The sequence below is a fragment of the Mytilus edulis genome, chromosome 9 (genome assembly GCF_963676685.1).
Source record: "Mytilus edulis chromosome 9, xbMytEdul2.2, whole genome shotgun sequence".
In the NCBI taxonomy this organism is placed as follows: domain Eukaryota; kingdom Metazoa; phylum Mollusca; class Bivalvia; order Mytilida; family Mytilidae; genus Mytilus; species Mytilus edulis.
The window spans coordinates 18,487,223-18,511,296 of NC_092352.1; the positions used below are offsets into that span (position 1 = coordinate 18,487,223).

Below are 24,074 nucleotides of genomic sequence, written 5' to 3' on the forward strand. Positions count from 1 at the left end.
GAATTAGTGTACAATGCAAAACTTATGTGAAAGTTGAAGCGCACGATATTTTTAAATTTGCTACTTGGACCAGAACGTGTCTGCTTTAACATATTTTAACACGTGAACCTACGTCCATGAGTTGAGGTAGAATACATCCTTGGATATAAGAAGTGTAACAGGAAAACACACGGCTCGTTATTTGACGTTAAAATTGTGTGTGGTGACTGTAAAACTAAAGATGTGTGAATATACAAAATACACAGTCCCCATTTCTATTCTCAATTTTACTAAAACAGTATCACACAGTTCCTTATTTTCTTGATCCCTATATAATTTTAAATCCCCCAAAATGTTCATGCATAATTAACAAATGAACATTCTATGGTTAGCTTAAAAGATAAAAAGATTTTTTTCTGGTAAAAATTGAGAACATAAAATCTTTATCTAGATAAATATATCTTGACTTTTTTTTTAGGCAGTGGCTATTCGTCTGGCTAGGCTAGCCAGACAAATAGCATTTTTACGGTTTTTCGCTATTTGTCGGCCAAATATATAATGATGAGATATCACATCATGTTTTGAAGGAGATAATAAAGCAAGAGTAGATTTAAAATATATTGTCTAACATTGTTTTATGAAAAAGAACTCATTCTAATAAAAAAAAAATAGATAATTTACATTTGATTCAGATTTTTTTTTATTCTCAAGGAATTTAGTGATGGGGGCAAAATAATTCTCTCTTTTGTTGTTCTGCCTATAAATTCCTGTAAGGTTAATAGTCGGGTCAATGGTTATTGGCTCCATTAGACATCTTTGATTCTAAAAGATCCTGAATTTATTGTTTCTGTGAAGTTTGGTTAAAGTAAGGTCCTCAAATGATTATGCATGATTCTTCATTTAATTGTTCGGCGATTTTTAATTCATAGGAAATTCGAGAAAAGGGTAGGCACGTAAAACCTGTCCCTAAAAGTAGGATTGTGTTTTCGATAGAATTTTTTAGAAAAAAGGTATATTAAATACAACAGAAAAAAGGGGGGATACCCCAACCCTCAGTGCCTGGTGTCATATTCCCAGTCCAGGCATATCAGTGCATGTTCATTGTTCTCCGTTGTAGTATAACTTAAAAATAATGCATCCAAGCAAGTTTGATACAAAGTATTTTTTCCGAAATTTTATGCGTTTTGCCTCCGTAAGGTATTAAAAAAATGGGTTAAAATCATCAATTTCACTTGGATTTCAGGCATATTCCTCACGGTTAACATGTATATATGCTTTGGTTCTCAAATCACTCCTAAAGAAATTTGTTTAAAGCAATCACATTCTCTTGTTTTCTTTATAACATCTTTAAATATAAATCACGATCTCCAATTCTCAAAATGTCCATTGCATATGCGCGTTTGTTATCTGACACCTCATCCAGGACACTTTCCGTGTCACATGTCACTTTTATTGATATTGAAGATTTGCGCATCCGCAGACGGAGGGCCGGACGAATAGAGATTATTAACTATTCGTCCAGCTAGCTAGACGAATAGACACTCCTTTTTTTTTATTTGACATACAGTTCTTACTAGTAAAATATATATAACCATGATGTTATCCTACCAGCTGTTTTTGTCTTCCCAGAGATGTATTTCCTGGACCTTTGTATCTCTTACAATAAAATCAGAAGGTAACTTTGCATAGATCACTGTATCTTAAGTCAGTACATGTTCATGAAACTTCCATCAATTTTTTCAGAATGTGTGAAGACTTTCATAAAGACCATGTAAGCCATGACAAAAAGTGGATTTTCTCAACAGATCACATGGTGGCATGTGTTGCATGTATTGTACAGACAATAGAAGATCCAGATATATCCCATTTGAGGAAGAGTCCGTCCATAGCTTTATTGACTAAGCTGGTCCAGATACCAACTGTACTTCAAGATTTAAAGTCTGATCAAGATGTAACCTATCATATCATTCATGTTATTTTAGGTAAAAAAGCAAAATAACTGACACGTAAATTAGTTTCTTAGAAAAACAAGTCTTCTGATTCACAAGAATTGAAAATGTTTGTAAAATGTGAATATTATAGTAGATTATGACACTCATCTGTACAAATAGATAGTTTGACATTTGAAAATAAGAACATGAATAAAAGAACCAAGTTTGCATGTCACAAATATACAATTCAGAGAAGATTAATAAATTTCCTTCCACAAATGCATAAAGCATTATTTCTTGTATTAACAGAACAGAAGGAAAGGGGAGATAATTTGTCCTTAATCAATTTGTAATTTTATTTTTTCTGTATTTTATACTTAGGAAATTTTTTTATGCAGTCCATGCAAAAAAAAGGTGTTAAAAAGCTTATATTTTGATCTCATCCAATATTTCGTACCATTAATAGAATTAAAACAGCTTTATGATAAAAAAAACCCAAAAAAACAAACTGTTGTCCGACTTTGGTTTTACAAAACTCTTGAGAGCAAATTAGGATGATGAAATTGTGTTTTGTTTGTGAAGGTAAATGTAGATTATCCTTTGAGATACACCAAATTTATAAAGTTTTATATTTTTCAGATGCTTTGCTACAGACAGATGATACAACCTTTATTAGTGCTGCCTCAGATGGTAAGTACTGATGGTAGTTAATTATTGTTGTTTTCGTAATGTCACTTGCAATGAATAACATGTATGAACAGTATTTTTATTGGTCAATGAATCATGGGTGCTTATAGGAAAGGTACAGAACACAAAATAGTTGATTGTAAAAACTACATAATCTCTTAGTTTTCAGAATTTAGACAAAATAAGGTCCCTGTGAACCACATTTTTCCTTGGTTTATTAGGGCTTTGTTTTGTGTTCAAGGTTATATTGGTTTCTATACCTGATAGCCTTCATTTTTGGCATCACAATTAATGAATTTCATTAAGTTTTATGCCTGACTTTAAAATCTCACTAGTAGGTTTTATATGCAAATTAGTATTTGGAAGCATCCTGAAACTTATGTCAGCATCCAGTTAAAAGGAGTTCCAATAACCAGACATTTTTTTATTTTGCTTTACAGCTTGCTTAAAACTTGTTCAAAGTTGTGATTCTGAAGACATCATTGACTTTATACTCCAAGATGTTGAGAGCAAGGTTAGTGTCACTTCTCTTATACAATTTTCATTTCACATTAGTTTGGAAATATAATACGTATTCAATTTAAACAAGAATAAATACCCTTTAATGGTTTCTACTCTACCATTAATCTGTATTGCTGACAATGAATGTTGCTTAAGTTTTCTAACAATAAGTTCACAGTTCCAACATTGGACAAATTTTTCTACTGTTTTCTTTATTTTCCAGATGGAAGTAATAAATAGCCACAAGGAATTGTTACCTTTATATCTTCTGTTGGGAAGACTGGTTCAAAAGTTCTCTGAGCTGTCAGACAAGTGCTTACAACATTATGGTAAATCAATTATATGTTGGGCCCCTAGATAGTCAGTGGTGGCCTTTTTAGTAACTAACTTGTTAGGACTGTTATGTGAAGAAAAGTGAATAGTGCCTCAACTGATTTCAATAGTATTTATCCACAGTGTTTACACCTATGATAGGAAGATCCCTTTCAATTTTACAATTTTCAAAAAAATCATAGTTTTAATGACCTGGACCTCCTGCAGTTACCCCAAAAATCCACCTATACAACTTGAAAAAGTCAAGCAACAATAACATAAATGAACATGTTTCAGTTGAAGTATATTTAAGTAGTATTTGAAGTGATCTATGCTAAATATATTTGATGAATTATTTTTAATATGTATATGGAAAGTTGTGTCAAATTGCCATAAAACAGTGAGAAGCTCATCAACCTGAGCATGAAACTGATGATTAATTCTCTTCATATCTGCTGATTTGAATTAGTACATCTACATGTGTGTGATCTTCAACAGACACATGCAATAACCAAACCTTGATTGATATAGACAGAGAGAAGAGCTTAAGCTGCCTTTCTGCTTCTCCCATTAATCAAATTACTTGAGTGCAATGAGCATCAAAAGGAATACATATTGACACACTTGTAGTTTTTGATTAAGCTCATTAGTTTTATGAATGAAGATAAGATTGAAGGAAGTAAGGTTAATAATTAATAAGTATTAATACCTATATAGACATAAGGTGATCCTCTTTCATTCACAGAGGTGATGGGAGGGGTATCAATTGAAAACTGACATGTTTAATAATGATGGAAGTATTATTTGTTAGGGAAACGATTTAGTTTGCACACACTCTTACAGGAGAAATGAGCAAATAAAAGTTCCCGTATAAAACTAGACCAAATTTATGTGATAAAAAATAGATCAATGTGATCTATAAACAGTTAATTACAATATTTTATATTTTATCAAACCCATGTAGGGCCGGATCCAACCATTTTCAAAAGTAGAGTTACCAACCCAATATAAAAAGGTGGGTAGGGTGTTCCAACCACATGTCCCCATTCAAATGCATTGATCGTCCATAATAAAAACTTTAAAAATGGATACTCATATGGTTTACCTATATATTTGGGAGACATGATTTATTTATGAGTTATATTGTTTCGAATTACCTTTCAGTTCTTTGTGTCTACTGTTTCTATATTTGTAGTTGTTTCTATTTGCGCCTCATACCAATCTTTTGGGTTCATCCTATTGCGATATTACAGTTTGTTCTTATCTTGTGCTGTCCCAGGTATATGGGAGAGTTGGGCACTCACACGAATGTTAAACCCTGCCACATTCTTTTTTGCTTGTCCGAAGTCAGGAGTCTGAAGTACAGTGGTTGTTTTTGAGTAGTGTTTTTTTTTTTATTATTATAATTGTTGTTTTTGTAAGTTACTAAAGGCTATTTGTTTTCCTGTTTTAATTCTTTCATATTTTTCATGTATGGACCTTTTTTATCCCACTATACATTATGTTTTTTCATTGTTGAAGGCTGTAAGGTGGCATATAGTTGCTTATTTTCCTTTAAATTTAACTCTGATAGTTAGTTGTCTAATTGGCAATCCTATCACAACTACAGTGACAATTTACCTCTAACCATCTTCTATAGTAAAAGGATGCATATAAAATAGGGACTGACTCAGTAAATGACTGGGTTCTGTGAATGTTCAAATGGATCAGCCTTTTATTAACCACAAATAGCTATTTTGCCCTGAGCCTTAAACTTGCATGTAAAACACAATTATTAAGAAAAAGGCACCCTCCCTTTTGCCCCAACTCCTACACCTGCAAAATCACCTGTTATTGTGATGACAAAAATGTTTTCTCTATGTAAATTATAACAACATGGACACAAGCTATTATGATCATATGAAAATATTTATACTATTACTACTAATATACTACTTATATACTTATTTTCCGAATCATTATATACTAAGGGCTAATTACATGCAAATCAATCAATTAATAGATACAGCCAATACAAAATAGATATGATAATTAATACATATAACAACAATAATTATTCAATAATAAACATATTATCCACATATATTATCATCACAAGCATACCAATCAAGAAAGAGGAACAGACAATACACTATAACAAGGATTATTGATACATATAACAAACAATAATTTTTCAATATCAATCATATTATCATTACATCCATATCAATTTAGTAGACAATGCAGACAGTACAATATAATTATGATTACTATTGCATATAGCAAGCAATTGATAATTGTTCATCAATAAAGGTGGATAATCAGTCTATTATAGTTTTAATAGTTTGAAATTCATAGCACCAACTTATACCTATAACCTAAACAACTATTGGATTAGCAAAGGTTAATTATATTTTGAGTAAGCAAAGTATCTATATTTACTAATCAATTAAGCATTTTTAATAACATAATGGCATATTCCACTACAGTGTATCTTTCGTCTTCTATTGAATGCATGATTTGTTATGTACTTATTCAATATTTAAGCTGCTATATTTAACTGTATTATGTATTTTATTTTGTATGTCTTTTTTCTCTTTTCCTTTTTTATTTGTATTAATAATTTTTGAAGGCCTCATGGAAGATTAACATGTAATTGTTAAATGTGTTATACCTTCGTTAAATAAAGAATTTTAGTGTTATTTTATTATTACAGTATCTTGAATTTACTTGTAGATCAGTTAATTACAAAGTTGTGTACAGGACTTTGTTGTCCAGAAGAAGATGTTCAGTCTGCTATTTTGTTTATAATGGTTTACATCTTTGAAGGTCGTTGGGAAGACTTTTTATCACCTAGGCAACTAACACAACTGTGTGAAGATCTTGTGTGCATGCTTAACTCTGCCAAAACACAGATATTAATGATGAATTCTTTGGGTAAATATCAAAGTCTAACACACCATATCTGCATAGGTGTACAGGTGCTGCATTGTAAACAATCTATGTGGTGATACCAGATGGGAAATACCAAACCCAAAATAAACATGTCTGCATTTTGTTTGACCAATTTTCTTCTAAATTATAAATAGATAAACAGCTGATATATAAGTTTCTTGTACCTATCTTTAATTGACACTTGTTTAAGATTGGTATTTTTTTGATAATGTTGAAATAATACAGTGAAATGGTTGTGTTATCACTTTCCTAAAAAAACACCCTGACAAACAAAAATGTTACATTAAAATCAACCAATCACAAGCAACAATATAAAAAAATAAACAATAAAATCTAAGTTAGAGCAAAACAAAAAGGGTTATGTACAGATATCAGCTTACACATTTTTAAAACCATTAAAACAATTCAAATGGGATAGTGATTATATAAGATACTAAAAGAAAAGTTGATAGGAGATCTGTTACTATATTGACCAACTCAAATTATTATGTTAGACAGACTTTTTCACAAATCAGTTTTTATATTTATAATTTTATTTTAAATATCAGACATTTTAAAAGCTGAAGATGTTGCAATGAGACAACAGAACAATTGTGTTTTATCAGTAAATGCTCCATCTGAAGCTAATTATAAGATTCCATTAATATTTACTTTTGATTACGTATCAGAGAAGATATGGAATCAAAATCATCTATAGAAAGCCTTTATGTAAATATCTACAGATTTAATGCACTTAAACATCTTCTTCAAGTAATAGACTGTTTTATTAAGTAACCAAAACAACATTCTTCACTGATGGAGTTGATAACACTTCTCTGTTGGGTGTTTAGATTAACATTCTTTAAACTGGAAGTGATCAGAAATATAGATAGAAATTTATTACAAATTATGTTTTGAACTTTATTATTATGATATACAATGCTATTTTCATTATCTTTATATTGGAAATATATTATAAATGTCTTGAACTTCATTATTATGATATACAATGCTATTTTCATTATCTTTATATTGGAAATACATTATGAATTATGTTTTGAACTTTATTATTATGATATTCAATGCTATTTTCATTACCTTAAATTTTTTTTAATGTTTGGAATGAAATAGAAGACCAATTTAGATTTTATACCCTAAATGATTTATATTCTATTAATGTTACAACTCCACTCATACGAAGTAGATATTATTAAAAGTTTTGCTGTTTTATTTAGATCTTATTGGATTTGATCCAATTGAATGGTTATGTTTTTGACTTCTCAAGCATACCAGATGAAGGTTTCTAAATGCATGCACATAATGGCCTTAGCTAAATCATACACTTATATTAAAATTGAAGTTTATCATTTTTTGTTTTCAGTTTTTCAATTAGAAGTTTTGACTGGCAGTTTCCCTTAAAATCGCAATAAAAAAAAATCATATTTTCTGGAAACAGTGTGTGTTTTTTTTTATGCCCCACCTACAATAGTAGAGAGGCATTATGTTTTCTGGTCTGTGGGTCTGTTCGTCCATCCATCCGTTCGTCCCACTTCAGGTTAAAGTTTTTGGTAGTTTTTGATGAAGGTAGTTTTGGTCAAGGTAGTTTTTGATGAAGTTGAAGTCCAATCAACCTGAAACTTAGTACACATGTTCCTTATGATATGATCTTTCTAATTTTAATGCCAAATTAGAGTTTTGACCCCAATTTCACGGTCCAATGAACATAGAAAATGATAGTGCGAGTGGGGCATCTGTGTACTTGGCACATATTCTTGTTTTAGGTTTTCAAATGTAACATTTTTACATTTTAAAAAATGTAAAGGAAACAAAGCAGTAATTTCTAAAGTAGCAAAACAAACATCCATTTGACCTTTCTAAGGTATAGCATACCTCGAATAATATTTTAGAACAATTACCTAACATTTAAAAAAAAATATGTTGGTTTCATTTACTAGGTTTGCTTGCAAAATTACTGCTGAGTGAGAGATGGACAAACTTTATAATGACCTTGACTGTTGATGGAACAACACTTCTGGCAGTACTGAAGAAGATGGTAGCTTGTACTATTGAAGTTGTACAACAACTGGCTATACAGATATTGTCATGCATAATACAAAAAGATAATCAACAAGCTTACTCCTGCCATATTCTTCAGACAGATCTTCTAGGTACTGAATGTTCATGTAGACCAATTCAGATTATATTAAATCATGAGTAAATTTGGAAGAAAATAGATAAAGGTCTCTAGAAAGATGTGCTTTTCATTTTGATTGAATGACCTTTATTTTTCTTAGAAAAATACAAATAATTTGATATTTTATTTGACAGTCTCCCTGTAAAATATTACCATCAATTGGAATTTGAAAGGGGAGTTTTATCTGTTGAACATAAGACTGATTTGTAAAAAAATATGTTGGGTAATTTTTGTGAGAAATTTGAACAATATAAGAAGGCATATGTGATTTGGGCAGGTGGTGGATTTGATTTTTCATTGGACTCCCCATGTGATATATAAAAAGATATTCTTCTTCAGAACAACTTAACCAATTGAAATTAGTCCTGGAAAAAATGTTTTTAATGAGAAGTTATGATGTTTTTTCTGTACTGCATATTATGTGTAAATTGGGTACTACACTTTATGTTGGACCCAATAAAAAACAAGGTTTTTGACAATAAGCATCCAACATTGAACCATCAAGGGCTTTACTGGGGTTCTTCAGGTAAAATTATATTAAATAAATCACATCCCAACAATGAAAATGCATTTTTTATACCCTTGAAAGTAAAATTTGGTTAGCAATACAGGTTCGTGTGGTCCTCTTAATTAGGAAATGAAAGTTTTCTTTTACAGACTTTGAAATTGTGGTCAGTAATCAATCAATAAATAAATATTTATAAATTACATGTAATGATTCAGTTCTTGAGAATCAGCATCACAGGTACATTAAACTGCACTTTATTCAACACTTACTTATAAGTGCTTTATATAGTCTGTACTTGAATAGATTTTTGTGTTTATAATGAGGGAACGATTAACACAATTATGCTTTATACAGAATTTTTATTTGAGAAGCTAAATACCAGAAATACCCAGATCATTGAGTAAGAATTTGTTTTGTTTTTGTTCTTTTTCCAGCATTTCATATATAAAGGGAAATAACTATGACATATTTTGACTGACTTAACAGTAGATTATATATACTTTACAAACTTATTCATAGCTCACCGTGAGATTTCAAAATCAAATAAAACACAGTTTTGATCTAGTATCAAACAGGGTCATACGATTTGAAATTTTACAAAGCTCTGTTAGACAATGGAAAAATCATAAGACATTTTTGAAAACATTAACACTTAACATCCTGTTTGCTGTATTGTAAAACAGAATGAGACAGAGCAGTTGTATGTTTTGTTTTTTATGCCCCACCTACGATAGTAGAGGGGCATTATGTTTTCTGGTCTGTGCCTCCGTCTGTCCGTCCATTCGTTCGTCCTTCCGTCCGTTCGTCCCGCTTTAGGTTAAAGTTTTTTGTCAAGGTAGTTTTTTGATGAATTGAAGTCCAATCAACTTGAAACTTAGTACACATGTTCCCCATGATATGATCTTTCTAATTTTAATGCCAAATTAAAGTTTTGACCCCAATTTCACGGTCCACTGAACATGGAAAATGATAGTGCAAGAGGGGTATCAGTGTACTAAGGACACATTCTTGTTTTAATATATGATAGTTGTGCCAATTGCCTTCACTAAAATGTATGACATTATTTTCTTATTGTCTATTGTCTGGTATATCCAATTGAAAAGATATTTGTTTTCAATTGACTTCAGAATGGCCCCATGTCCCCTAGTACCTAGTAGTGACTTCTGAAAGATTTTTTGACACATACCTCACATCACCTTTTATTCAAATTATGCAAAGAAAAATAGGAGTTAGTTATTTAATAAGTGGAGATAACTTTTTAAAATTTATTCAAATTCAAGGGGAGATAAATAAGCTAAATATTAATGCATATTCACTGAATTTTACAATTTTTTATGATCTTTCATCATTTAAAATATTTTAGAAATAAAATGTTTTAGTTTTATTACTAGTCTTGATGAGTGTTCCATAAAAATAGTGGAAAAAGTATGTTTGGGTCCATTTGTTATTGCACATTTAATAATGCCTGATTTTAAGCTGGGATCAGCATAATTTTGATGTAAATTTCCTTTTATATATTTTGAAATTAAGCTGGATCATTACTTTTTTTTGTTGTTGTTAACATTTAATATTGATTGTTATTTTATCTTAAAAAGTCACTTATTATATGATAAAAAGGGTAAAATCTGTTTAAATTTCATTCCATTATAATTTAATTCAAACCAATTGAAAACTTTTGTGAAAAACATAAAATGTTTCAGAATAGGAGTACAAATTATATACTTTATTTTTACATCTATCTTTTATGTAAGAATTTAGAAAATTCTAGTCATGGTAATCAGTTTATAGAAATGTTTCCTTACAGTATACTCATTATTTTAATTTGAATTTTATTTTCTAAATGTTCTTGTTATTATATATGCATCCTTTTAGCGGAACATATTTCTCTATTTTTCATTAATCTTTAAACATAATTACTATTTTTGTATTTTAGACATATTTTGATATGTTTACTGCCACTAAGTCACATGGAGCAGTTCTATTCTAGAAATCATTCAGTATATGGTAAGTGGACTATGGTTATTGACTTATTTTTTATTTATTTCTATTTTTTGGGGTGTCTTTTATTGCTAGTAGCTAAACTTCCTGTAGTAATTGGTGAGCTATTAGGGGTCATCTTGATCTTAAAAAATATCAGTATTTGTAAAGTATTATAGCAAAGTACTACTAATGTGAAAAATATTAAACATATGTAAATGGAATTTTATTTCACCTTGAGAAACTAAAATATTTCCTTAGTTCATTTCAGTGGTTTTAGTTTGAAATCTCATCCTATTTATTTTTTTCTCATATATCAACTCAGATATTAGGAATAGTAGTAAATGGACCTGAAATAAATTATTAAGGCATATATCTTTTTCTTGATTTTTGTCTAGAATATGAAGCTGAAGCGGTGTAGAGTGTAAAGAGAAGTAACTCTTGATTTTTTGTCTTCACATTTTATGATCTGTTTTATACAAACAACTGTCTGGCATATCTTTTCATTCAGTCAGATTAAAAAAAAGAATTAACAAAGACCTATGATGAAGATATTGATGAAAGATGTATTCTGTATAACTGTTCAAGTGTTTTATGATTTTACATAATTGATCAAATTTTGCTTGCCTAATTATTTGACATGACAACATGCTGTAAGCATTGTAGACCTTTCGATAACTGTAAATGCTTGGTTTATGTTTGGATGTTAAGACCCAAAGGTATTTAGATTGTGGTGAGGGGGGATCTATACTTATATTTCTATCTGCGGGAATTTCTCGCTACATTGAAGACCTGTTGGTGACCTTCTGCTGTTGTGTTTTTTTTTCTATGGTCGGGTTGTTGTCTCTTTGGCACATTCCCGATTTCCATTCTCAATTTTATTATAGGTGAGATAACCAAGAGGCTTAGTGAAGGAAATTACAATAGTACACATTAAAATTTGGACAGTTTCTTTGTATATTTTTATAGGTATAGAAGTTCTGTTGAAGACACTACATACCTTGAAGACCATGAACCATTATGTTCTCACAAAGAAAATTATTGAAATCATTGGCATCATATTTGACAGGTAAATAAAATTTGCTGTTCTTTAATAGTTTGAAAATTATTTTTTTTAAGGAAAATGGTGTGATATACTGGATGACATTGCTGTTTCATTTTTGTGAATAGGTAATCTTTTCTGTTACTTTTGCTTATAGGCTAAATAAATTTTGACATAATTGTGGGAAGATGTATATATATACCTTACAAGGTTCACTCCTTATTTTATCTTTTTATGGTCTTTCCATTTAGTATAGAAGATTATATGTTGACTTCTAGATGTTCTCTAGATGATTTGTATTGTTGTTCGGTTGTCTTATTGACAAATACCCAACATCTCATTTTATTTATGTAAAATTAACTCATGTTCATGTATAAAAACTGTGCATAAGTTATATTTAGAAATTATATAAAAAATCTTTTAAGACAGTTTTTTAAGTGATCCTTGGGTAAATATTACCACTCTGAAATAATGTCTTTTATTATTATAAGCAATGTAATGGATTTCTTTTTCAGACAGCCCTCTAAGTCACCATTGTTTGTAAACAGTACCACTCTGAAATTGTGTCTAGATATCATTATAAGTATTGTTGAACATAGTCACCCTGGTGTTTTTGCTGCAGCCTTAGAAATGACAAAAGCCTTCTTGAGGTGAGGAAAAAAATCATGTGAATATGTTTGCATATTTTAGCCATTTACAGATCACTTTGAATCACTCAAATAACTTTGTTGATACTTTGTCATTCCAAATAACTATGTGTTATGCGTCATTGTAGATGTTGAACATTTTATCTTCTCATTTATGACCAGTATGTAAAAATAAGAAAATTTGGTATGAATGCCCATGAGACAACTATCCACTTGTTACCAAATGACATAGGAGTTAGCAACTATCTGAGACTGATCACTACACGACCTTCAATATTGCGCAAAACACATACTGCTTAGTAAGCTTTAAAAGGCTCTGAAATATTTAGTATAATCTGATTCTATAGTATCAATTCAAGTGTTGTTATTGTCTTGAGCAGAGAACATTTATTATAAAAAAAAAAAAGCTGAAAAAAATAGTTTTTTATAGAATGCACAGTAAATCCAACACAAGGTAGACAACTTTGGAATCAGTTAAAAAGCAACTTTTTGGTATAAAGATTTCAATTCTCTTTATTAAATTGCCAGTTATGAACAGATATTTTTCCCAAGTCACATGCATTTATAACAAGTTTCCAAAAGTCTCAAAACTATATTTGTACCCTTTTGAAGTTTATCATGTATTGTAAGAGTCACATGATTTTTCATAAACAACTACTTTACAGAAAGAAAATATACAACATTTTAGACAAATTTGATACATTTCAGAAAAGAACATATGCTGAGACCTGTTCCTGTCTCAGATTTGAAGACAATTCTTCAGAAAATGACAGGAAAGGTTCAGATATTTGTATGTGAAACAGAATTATTTGAAAAACAGAAATCTAAAACCAAAGTTAGTGATGTTAGCAGTGTGTTTTGTGAAGCAATGTTGGCGGCAAGCAGGTTTGTAATTTATTGCTACTGTATTCAAAACCAACCTTGCTGGGCATTGTTCATATCCTTTTATAAAGTGAGATGTTACTTTTCTTTTCATATGAAATTAAACATTTATTTAAAAACTTCAGAATTATGAAAATAATGACCATGTATTAATATCATTATAAAATCTTCACAGTAGATATATGTATTTTACAGAGAAAAACAAAAGAATCACTTAAAAGTATGTTTTATATTTCATTTATTATTAGTTTTTAGCTCACCTGGCCCGAAGGGCCAAGTGAGCTTTTCTCATCACTTGGCGTCCGGCGTCCGTCGTTGCGTCGTCGTCCGTCGTCCGTCGTCGTCCGTCGTCGTTAACTTTTACAAAAATCTTCTCCTCTGAAACTACTGGGCCAAATCAAACCAAACTTGGCTACAATCATCATTGGGGTATCTAGTTTAAAAAATGTGTGGCGTGACCCGGTCAACCAACCAAGATGGCCGCCACGGCTAAAAATAGAACATAGGGGTAAAATGCAGTTTTTGGCTTATAACTCAAAAACCAAAGCATTTAGAGCAAATCTGACATGTATAAAAATGTTTATCAGGTCAAGATCTATCTGCCCTGAAATTTTCAGATGAATCGGTCAATCGGTTGTTGGGTTGCTGCCCCTGAATTGGTAATTTTGAGGAAATTTTGCTGTTTTTGGTTATTATCTTGAATATTATTATAGATAGAGATAAATTGTAAACAGCAATAATGTTCAGCAAAGTAAGATCTACAAATAAGTCAACATGACCAAAATGGTCAGTTGACCCGTTTAGGAGTTATTGCCCTTTATAGTCAATTTTTAACCATTTTTCGTTAATTAAAGTAATCTTTTACAAAAATCTTCTCCTCTGAAACTACTGGGCCAAATTAATCCAAACTTGGCCACAATCATCTTTGGGGTATCTAGTTTAAAAAATGTGTGGCGTGACCTGGTCAACCAACCAAGATGGCCGCCACGGCTAAAAATAGAACAAAGGGGTAAAATGCAGTTTTTGGCTTATAACTCAAAAACCAAAGCATTTTGAGGAAATCTGACATGGGATAAAAATGTTTATCAGGTCAAGATCTATCTGCCTTGAAATTTTCAGATGAATCGGTCAATCGGTTGTTGGATTGCTGCCCCTGAATTGGTAATTTTGAGGAAATTTTGCTGTTTTTGGTTATTATCTTGAATATTATTATAGATAGAGATAAACTGTAAACAGCAATAATGTTCAACAAAGTAAGATCTACAAATAAGTCAACATGACCAAAATGGTCAGTTGACCCGTTTAGGAGTTATTGCCCTTTATAGTCAATTTTTAACCATTTTTCGTAAATTAAAGTAATCTTTTACAAAAATCTTCTCCTCTGAAACTACTGGGCCAAATTAATCCAAACTTGGCCACAATCATCTTTGGGGTATCTAGTTTAAAAAATGTGTGGCGTGACCCGGTCAACCAACCAAGATGGCCGCCACGGCTAAAAATAGAACATAGGGGTAAAATGCAGTTTTTGGCTTATAACTCAAAAACCAAAGCATTTTGAGGAAATCTGACATGGGATAAAAATGTTTATCAGGTCAAGATCTATCTGCCCTGAAATTTTCAGATGAATCGGTCAATCGGTTGTTGGGTTGCTGCCCCTGAATTGGTAATTTTGAGGAAATTTTGCTGTTTTTGGTTATTATTTGAATATTATTATAGATAGAGATAAATTGTAAACAGCAATAATGTTCAGCAAAGTAAGATCTACAAATAAGTCAACATGACCAAAATGGTCAGTTGACCCGTTTAGGAGTTATTGCCCTTTATAGTCAATTTTTAACCATTTTTTGTAAATTAAAGTAATCCTTTACAAAAATCTTCTCCTCTGCAACTACTGGGCCAAATTAATCCAAACTTGGCCACAATCATCTTTGGGGTATCTAGTTTAAAAAATGTGTGGCGTGACCTGGTCAACCAACCAAGATGGCCGCCACCGCTAAAAATAGAACATAGGGGTAAAATGCAGTTTTTGGCTTATAACTCAAAAACCAAAGCATTTTGAGGAAATCTGACATGGGATAAAAATGTTTATCAGGTCAAGATCTATCTGCCCTGAAATTTTCAGATGAATCGGTCAATCGGTTGTTGGGTTGCTGCCCCTGAATTGGTAATTTTGAGGAAATTTTGCTGTTTTTGGTTATTATCTTGAATATTATTATAGATAGAGATAAACTGTAAACAGCAATAATGTTCAGCAAAGTAAGATCTACAAATAAGTCAACATGACCAAAATGGTCAGTTGACCCCTTTAGGAGTTATTGCCCTTTATAGTCAATCTTTAACCATTTTTCATAAATCTAAGTAATCTTTTACAAAATCTCCACTGAAACTACTAGGCCACAATCATCTTTGGGGTATCTAGTTTGAAAAATGTGTCCGATGACCTGGCCATTCAACCAAGATGGCCGCCACGGCTAAAAATAGAACATAGGGGTAAAATGCAGTTTTTGGCTTATAACTATGAAACCAAAGCATCTAGAGCAAATCTGACAAGAAGTTAAATTGTTAATCAAGTCAATATCTATCTGCCCTGAATTTTTCAGATGAATTGGACAACTGGTTGTTGGGTTGCTGCCCTCCAATTGGTAATTTTTAAAGAAATTTTGCCGTTTTTGGTTATCTTGAATACTATTATAGATAGCGATAAACTGTAAACAGCAATAATGTTCAGCAAAGTAAGATCTACAAATAAGTCAACATGACCTAAATGGTCAATTGACCCCTTAAGGAGTTATTGCCCTTTATAGTCAATTTTTAACAATTTTCATTAATTTGGTAAATTTATGCAAATATAGTTCTCTGTTACTAATGGGCAAAGTTCATTATAGATATAATTGTAAGAAGCAAAATCGTTCAGTAAAGTAAGAACTTCAAACACATCACCATCACCAAAATACAATTTTGTCATGAATCCATTTGTGTCCTTTGTTTAATATGCACATAGACCAAGGTGAGCGACACAGGCTCTTTAGAGCCTCTAGTTTAATTGAAGATTAATTAATAATTTATTTCTCTTTAGATTAGTTATGGATTGTAAGAGAGATCCGTCAACATGTATGTCTGCTTTCCTGGCTCCTGATGCTGTAGACAACAATGGATCAACCATAGAAAGTCTGGGAGAACTAGTAGTCACAATACTGTCACAAAATTCTATCTCTTTAGCTGTGGTAATGTGATTTTATATTAAGTTTAGCTTCTGTGCTTTGGCTATAATATTATTTATTTGGTTTGTAATCTTATAACAACATTGACTATGAAATATAAAAAAGAAGATGTGGTATGATTGCCAAGGAGACAACTCTCCACAAGAAACCAAATAACATAGAAATTAACAACTATAGGTCATTGTACGGTCTTCAACAACGAGCAAACTTCTTAGTAAACCATGGTAAGAATCCTTATCTCTAAAAGTCAAGTGATGCAAGTCTCCACTTAAAACCTACGGACAATGATATAAACAAAAAAAAAGTAAATTACACAGTCAATATTTTTTCCTCTTCATGATGTAACAGTGAGAGGAGTTCAATCATAGGGTAGAATTTTCATTACTTCTACCAGTAGGCAGTATTTAAAATGTATTTCAAAATACCTGGCATAGTTAACAAGTTTATATTATATATTTTGTATTTAAAAGCTCCAAAAGAATGTCTTTTTTTATATTATTTAAAGTTATCACTGTCCTCAACACACCTCCTTCCCACACCACAAAAAAATTAAAATCCATTACAAAAAAGTTTTTATTTTTCAAAATAAAATTGATTGCTGACCTATTTTTCAGAGTCTACTTGACAACAAAGACAGCCCAGACCATTGTTGTTTACTTTTCCAGTTACTAAGCAGTTTGCAACAATTAGATCAAATAGAGCACAAGAACATTGTATCACAGTTAACTTGTGGAGGAATCATGTCAAAAGCTGTCAATATACGATGTTCTCTCAGGTATTTGATTGTTTGATTACTTTTTTTGTTAAATTAATGGGTACACAAATTTCAAAATAAGGTTGTATGCAAAACGATGAAATTGAATACCAATGAAAATACAATTTTCATTAATATCCCCAAAAAAATTGTATCCACAAAAATAAATGACTCCACAGCAGATTGTTTGACCATTGTAATTGGTTAGAGATAGGTAACTTTTCACATGTTTTATTATACCCCGCTTTAAAATTATACCCCCACTTAAAAAAAGGGGGAGTTATACTGTTTTACCTCTGTCTGTCCATCCTTTCATCAGTCCATCCGTCAGTCCGTCCGTCCCATGAATATTTTTTTCAGGAACTACTTGACAAGGAGTTCTGAAATTTGGTTCAGGGTTCATATAAGTCAGTTATACCGTGTGATGTGTTTTCAGATACATCACTCAACAATTTCTTGTTTACTGAAATATTTTGGCGGGGGTATCATCAATGGGCAGTAGCTGGCAGTTTTACTTGTTGTATCATGGTTGAAATTTAATTCTGTATCTATATTTCAGGGATTCCCAAACTAACCTACAGCATGCAGACCCCTGTCTATTAACTTGTTGTCTGTTATCTGTATTTCAGGGATTGCCATACAAACCTACAGCATGTAGACCCTTGTCTATTAACTTGGTGTCTGTTGTTGTACCAGGAAGAAAATAAAGATGATCCTTGTCCTGGAGAATTAGAAATTAGCATAGATAACATATTTGGTAATCATTATATCATTTTAATAATTAAAATTGACAACAACACTTCAAAAGATCTGCAATTTTATTATCTATGTCTACATGTTTCGCCTGCAAGGCAGGCTTCATCAGGACAATTTTTATACAGAAATTGAGCCCCTGAAGTACTCAAAGTGGTGCATTGAATTTGACGTCGTCATGGTGAGAGAAACAATGAAAAGTGAAAGTAGCAATACAGAGTTATAAATAGATAAGATAAATATAGAAAATTAAAGTTTGTAAACAATGTAACTTGAGTTCGTTTTACTATTATATGATACATGAAATTGTTTTAAAGGCTTGGCATGTAATAGGACGAACTTCCCATGGTTCCTACCACTTCCCAAGGCTTCTCTTCCAACCTGGCCATAGTTGGAGGTTACTACTTCCCGGCGCGTCGGCAACAATAGGAAGATTATGATCGCCGCTGTGGATAATAAAATTGTCAAAAACTGTTCCTTTGTTAATTATTTGGTGACTATATAATTTTTGGATCGTCTGCAGTAGTTGGTCTGTATAATGGCATAGTTGTGAATTCCTAGTTCATTTAAGATCGGCGCCCGTGGTACGTTTCTTCTGCAATCATTTATATCTGCTATCATTTATAGATGTATAGGTGGTATCGGACATCTTGGTCATCTTGATTCAGTTGTTATTTCGTTGTAAGTATGGAATATTCCTTGGTCCATGTATATGCTGGTGGCCTGTAGATCGGCGCTGTTAGCTTGGCGGTTCCTTTCGGATGCAGGGGTTCACGATTAAATAATAAATTAAATTCCGCGAGGTGAACCAACGCCTGTGAAATCGTTTTGGTAGAGTCCCTGAAGTGGATACCTTGGTATGCCGGGTTGTCAAATCATGCAAATGAATGCAATCCTTAAATAATAATTAAAATTGACAACAACACTTCAAACTTATACATTTCTGTATAAAAATTGTCCTGATGAAGCCTGCCTTGCAGGCGAAACATGTAGACATAGATAATAAAATTGCAGATCTTTTGAAGTGTTGTTGTCAATTTTAATTATTATTTAAGGATTGCATTCATTTGCATGATTTGACAACCCGGCATACCAAGGTATCCACTTCAGGGACTCTACCAAAACGATTTCACAGGCGTTGGTTCACCTCGCAGAATTTAATTTATTATTTAATCGTGAACCCCTGCATCCGAAAGGAACCGCCAAGCTAACAGCGCCGATCTACAGGCCACCAGCATATACATGGACCAAGGAATATTCCATACTTACAACGAAATAACAACTGAATCAAGATGACCAAGATGTCCGATACCACCTATACATCTATAAATGATAGCAGATATAAATGATTGCAGAAGAAACGTACCACGGGCGCCGATCTTAAATGAACTAGGAATTCACAACTATGCCATTATACAGACCAACTACTGCAGACGATCCAAAAATTATATAGTCACCAAATAATTAACAAAGGAACAGTTTTTGACAATTTTATTATCCACAGCGGCGATCATAATCTTCCTATTGTTGCCGACGCGCCGGGAAGTAGTAACCTCCAACTATGGCCAGGTTGGAAGAGAAGCCTTGCGAAGTGGTAGGAACCATGGGAAGTTCGTCCTATTAGATGCCAAGCCTTTAGAACAATTTCATGTATCATATAATAGTAAAGCGAACTCAAGTTACATTGTTTACAAACTTTAATTTTCTATATTTATCTTATCTATTTATAACTCTGTATTGCTACTTTCACTTTTCATTGTTTCTCTCACCATGACGACGTCAAATTCAATGCACCACTTTGAGTACTTCAGGGGCTCAATTTCTGTATAAAAATTGTCCTGATGAAGCCTGCCTTGCAGGCGAAACATGTAGACATAGATAATAAAATTGCAGATCTTTTGAAGTGTTGTTGTCAATTTTAATTATTATTTAAGGATTGCATTCATTTGCATGATTTGACAACCCGGCATACCAAGGTATCCACTTCAGGGACTCTACCAAAACGATTTCACAGGCGTCTGTTCACCTCGCGGAATTTAATTTATTATTTAATCGTGAACTCCTGCATCCGAAAGGAACCGCCAAGCTAACAGCGCCGATCTACAGGCCACCAGCATATACATGGACCAAGGAATATTCCATACTTACAACGAAATAACAACTGAATCAAGATGACCAAGATGTCCGATACCACCTATACATCTATAAATGATAGCAGATATAAATGATTGCAGAAGAAACGTACCACGGGCGCCGATCTTAAATGAACTAGGAATTCACAACTATGCCATTATACAGACCAACTACTGCAGACGATCCAAAAATTATATAGTCACCAAATAATTAACAAAGGAACAGTTTTTGACAATTTTATTATCCACAGCGGCGATCATAATCTTCCTATTGTTGCCGACGCGCCGGGAAGTAGTAACCTCCAACTATGGCCAGGTTGGAAGAGAAGCCTTGCGAAGTGGTAGGAACCATGGGAAGTTCGTCCTATTAGATGCCAAGCCTTTAGAACAATTTCATGTATCATATAATAGTAAAACGAACTCAAGTTACATTGTTTACAAACTTTAATTTTCTATATTTATCTTATCTATTTATAACTCTGTATTGCTACTTTCACTTTTCATTGTTTCTCTCACCATGACGACGTCAAATTCAATGCACCACTTTGAGTACTTCAGGGGCTCAATTTCTGTATAAAAATTGTCCTGATGAAGCCTGCCTTGCAGGCGAAACATGTAGACATAGATAATAAAATTGCAGATCTTTTGAAGTGTTGTTGTCAATTTTAATTATTATTTAAGGATTGCATTCATTTGCAATATTGATTTGACAACCCGGCATACCAAGGTATCCACTTCAGGGACTCTACCAAAACGATTTCACAGGCGTTGATTCACCTCGCGGAATTTAATTTATTATTTAATCGTGAACCCCTGCATCCGAAAGGAACCGCCAAGCTAACAGCGCCGATCTACAGGCCACCAGCATATACATGGACCAAGGAATATTCCATACTTACAACGAAATAACAACTGAATCAAGATGACCAAGATGTCCGATACCACCTATACATCTATAAATGATAGCAGATATAAATGATTGCAGAAGAAACGTACCACGGGCGCCGATCTTAAATGAACTAGGAATTCACAACTATGCCATTATACAGACCAACTACTGCAGACGATCCAAAAATTATATAGTCACCAAATAATTAACAAAGGAACAGTTTTTGACAATTTTATTATCCACAGCGGCGATCATAATCTTCCTATTGTTGCCGACGCGCCGGGAAGTAGTAACCTCCAACTATGGCCAGGTTGGAAGAGAAGCCTTGCGAAGTGGTAGGAACCATGGGAAGTTCGTCCTATTAGATGCCAAGCCTTTAGAACAATTTCATGTATCATATAATAGTAAAACGAACTCAAGTTACATTGTTTACAAACTTTAATTTTTTATATTTATCTTATCTATTTATAACTCTGTATTGCTACTTTCACTTTTCATTGTTTCTCTCACCATGACGACGTCAAATTCAATGCACCACTTTGAGTACTTCAGGGGCTCAATTTCTGTATAAAAATTGTCCTGATGAAGCCTGCCTTGCAGGCGAAACATGTAGACATAGATAATAAAATTGCAGATCTTTTGAAGTGTTGTTGTCAATTTTAATTATTATTTAAGGATTGCATTCATTTGCATGATTTGACAACCCGGCATACCAAGGTATCCACTTCAGGGACTCTACCAAAACGATTTCACAGGCGTTGGTTCACCTCGCGGAATTTAATTATATCATTTTGTTTACAGTATTTAATTTAGTATAATGATTGAATAGTGAAATATCAATTTAAAGAAGGACTAATAACAGATGGCATTCTCAAATTCATATTATAGTGATAGACAATGACATTTTATTAGTTATATATATTTGATGCTTAAAATTTAGTTATATAAAAAAAAAACAGTAAATAGAAACATAATAGGCATTTCTTATAGAATTTGCTGACATTAAATTGATTTGAATTTTCATCACAGTTAACCTTAACAAAAAAAATTCATGAATTGTCCCCCCTAGACAAGGTTACTTGTAACAACCTTTTCTAACTATGCAGATGGTTTTAATATCATCAGCTGATTTTATTTTATTTTGAAATTAAGTGTGACAGCCCTTTAAGGCAAACAGTCTTTTTAATTCACTTATGGGCTTCAAGATGGTTGAGGGAATGGTGTTTACAGTTTTAGTCTTTTATGAAGAAACATTATCTGACAGGTTAATCAGAAGAACAGGTGATACTTTGGAACTATTGTTGGAGATTCCCTGTACTTACCAAGTTTTGTAAACTTGTTTCAGATAAAAAGTTTAATATGAAGCCAAAAAAGAGGTCCAATATGAAGCCAAAAAGGGTTCCAAGATCTACTGAACCAATAGTCCATTTGCCAATTACCGATTTGATTCTGTTATTACACACTTTTTAAACGAATTACCTCCCTTTGTCACTTGTTGACTGGTTCTATACCGGACAAAATTGGCTTTTGCCAATGCAAAGCATGATGAATTGAAAGTGATGCATCTGCGGTTTAACTAATTTTTCATGAAAAATAGATTCTGATGTCAAAAGTATTAAGCTGAACAACAAATTAATGTAATTAAAAGGTTTGAAAACCTTGAAGATTACAAACATTACGCACAGGTAAATTTGCTCTTTCTACTACCTCTCCATTGTAAAAATTAATGTCCCTCATTAGGGAGACAACTTAAATAGGGATCTCTAAATACAGTGTCAATAACGGTAATTGGCAAATGGACTATTGAAACCTAATTTTTAAAATATGTTCCATATGTTATTATTGTGCTTCTTAATAAAGCCTGTTTTTGGTGTTTGGACAAAATAAATCTAGATAAGCGATTTTGATTCGTGATAGTAACTTTCTGGTATTTAATTTTAGTGAGACTTGATGAAGTGGCAAACTACCTAACTCATTCCTGTATGAGTAAAGATACTGTATTCCTTTACAGTTTTCTACTCTATCACTGCTACAAAAATGATGATCTGTGAGTATTTACCACATTATACTCGATAATCTATGTGTGATAACAATTTAGCTCAAAGTTTGAATTTTAAGGAGTTTGACAGTTTAAAATTTAAATGTTTTAACAAAATCCTAGCAACTTATCAGTTATCAATACTTGTGGAGTATTGAATCAATATTGATGCTGAATTCTGTTTAAGAAAAATTAAATCACAAGAAGCTAGATGAAAAAAGATTAAACAAATTGTTTTAATACAGTTTTTTAAGCCTTGAACAAGAAAAAGAAACTGCAAAAAAATAGTGTGAAAAGTAAGTAGAAAAGTACTCATTTTATTCAATTTAAACTGCTTTTAAAAAAGTATCACTGGTGTCAATGTGATGATTGTAACTGCAATTATGATCATCCCAATGTAGGGAAATTTTAGAAGTCTGATTTCTCCACTTTAACAGCTTATTTTCAGATTTGTTTTTATCAAGAAAAATTTTAATAAGCATCAATGCCATTGAATGTGTTTTTCCTAAATGATATAAAAACTACCAGAAGAACGAAAATTGAGATCCAAAAAAACATGATGATGATCATAACTTCGTCTATGGATGATCATAACTTGGACTTGTTTTTATAAAAAGATGATCGTAACTCAACATTTATGATGTGTTTTTTTCTTTAAATGAACATCATATTTAGCAGAAAACCATATATTGGTCTTACTGAAAACAGTATGAT

At 32.1% G+C, this 24,074-nt stretch overlaps 1 protein-coding gene across 1 annotated transcript in view; it reads left to right on the top strand.

The window, feature by feature from the left end:
* Window positions 1-24,074, top strand: part of LOC139487753 (meiosis inhibitor protein 1-like) — a 44,646-nt gene continuing 20,572 nt past the window's right edge. Inside the window, exons 1-16 of the mRNA XM_071272814.1 lie at window positions 1-126; window positions 1,723-1,961; window positions 2,550-2,600; window positions 3,038-3,111; window positions 3,322-3,427; window positions 6,126-6,326; window positions 8,279-8,491; window positions 9,380-9,425; window positions 10,959-11,029; window positions 11,972-12,071; window positions 12,560-12,694; window positions 13,400-13,576; window positions 16,650-16,797; window positions 17,409-17,569; window positions 18,178-18,305; window positions 23,264-23,369. Of these exons, the coding sequence (XP_071128915.1) occupies window positions 1,724-1,961; window positions 2,550-2,600; window positions 3,038-3,111; window positions 3,322-3,427; window positions 6,126-6,326; window positions 8,279-8,491; window positions 9,380-9,425; window positions 10,959-11,029; window positions 11,972-12,071; window positions 12,560-12,694; window positions 13,400-13,576; window positions 16,650-16,797; window positions 17,409-17,569; window positions 18,178-18,305; window positions 23,264-23,369 (1,955 nt within the window). The 5' untranslated portion in view covers window positions 1-126; window position 1,723. The remainder of the gene's footprint in view (window positions 127-1,722; window positions 1,962-2,549; window positions 2,601-3,037; window positions 3,112-3,321; window positions 3,428-6,125; window positions 6,327-8,278; window positions 8,492-9,379; window positions 9,426-10,958; window positions 11,030-11,971; window positions 12,072-12,559; window positions 12,695-13,399; window positions 13,577-16,649; window positions 16,798-17,408; window positions 17,570-18,177; window positions 18,306-23,263; window positions 23,370-24,074) is intronic.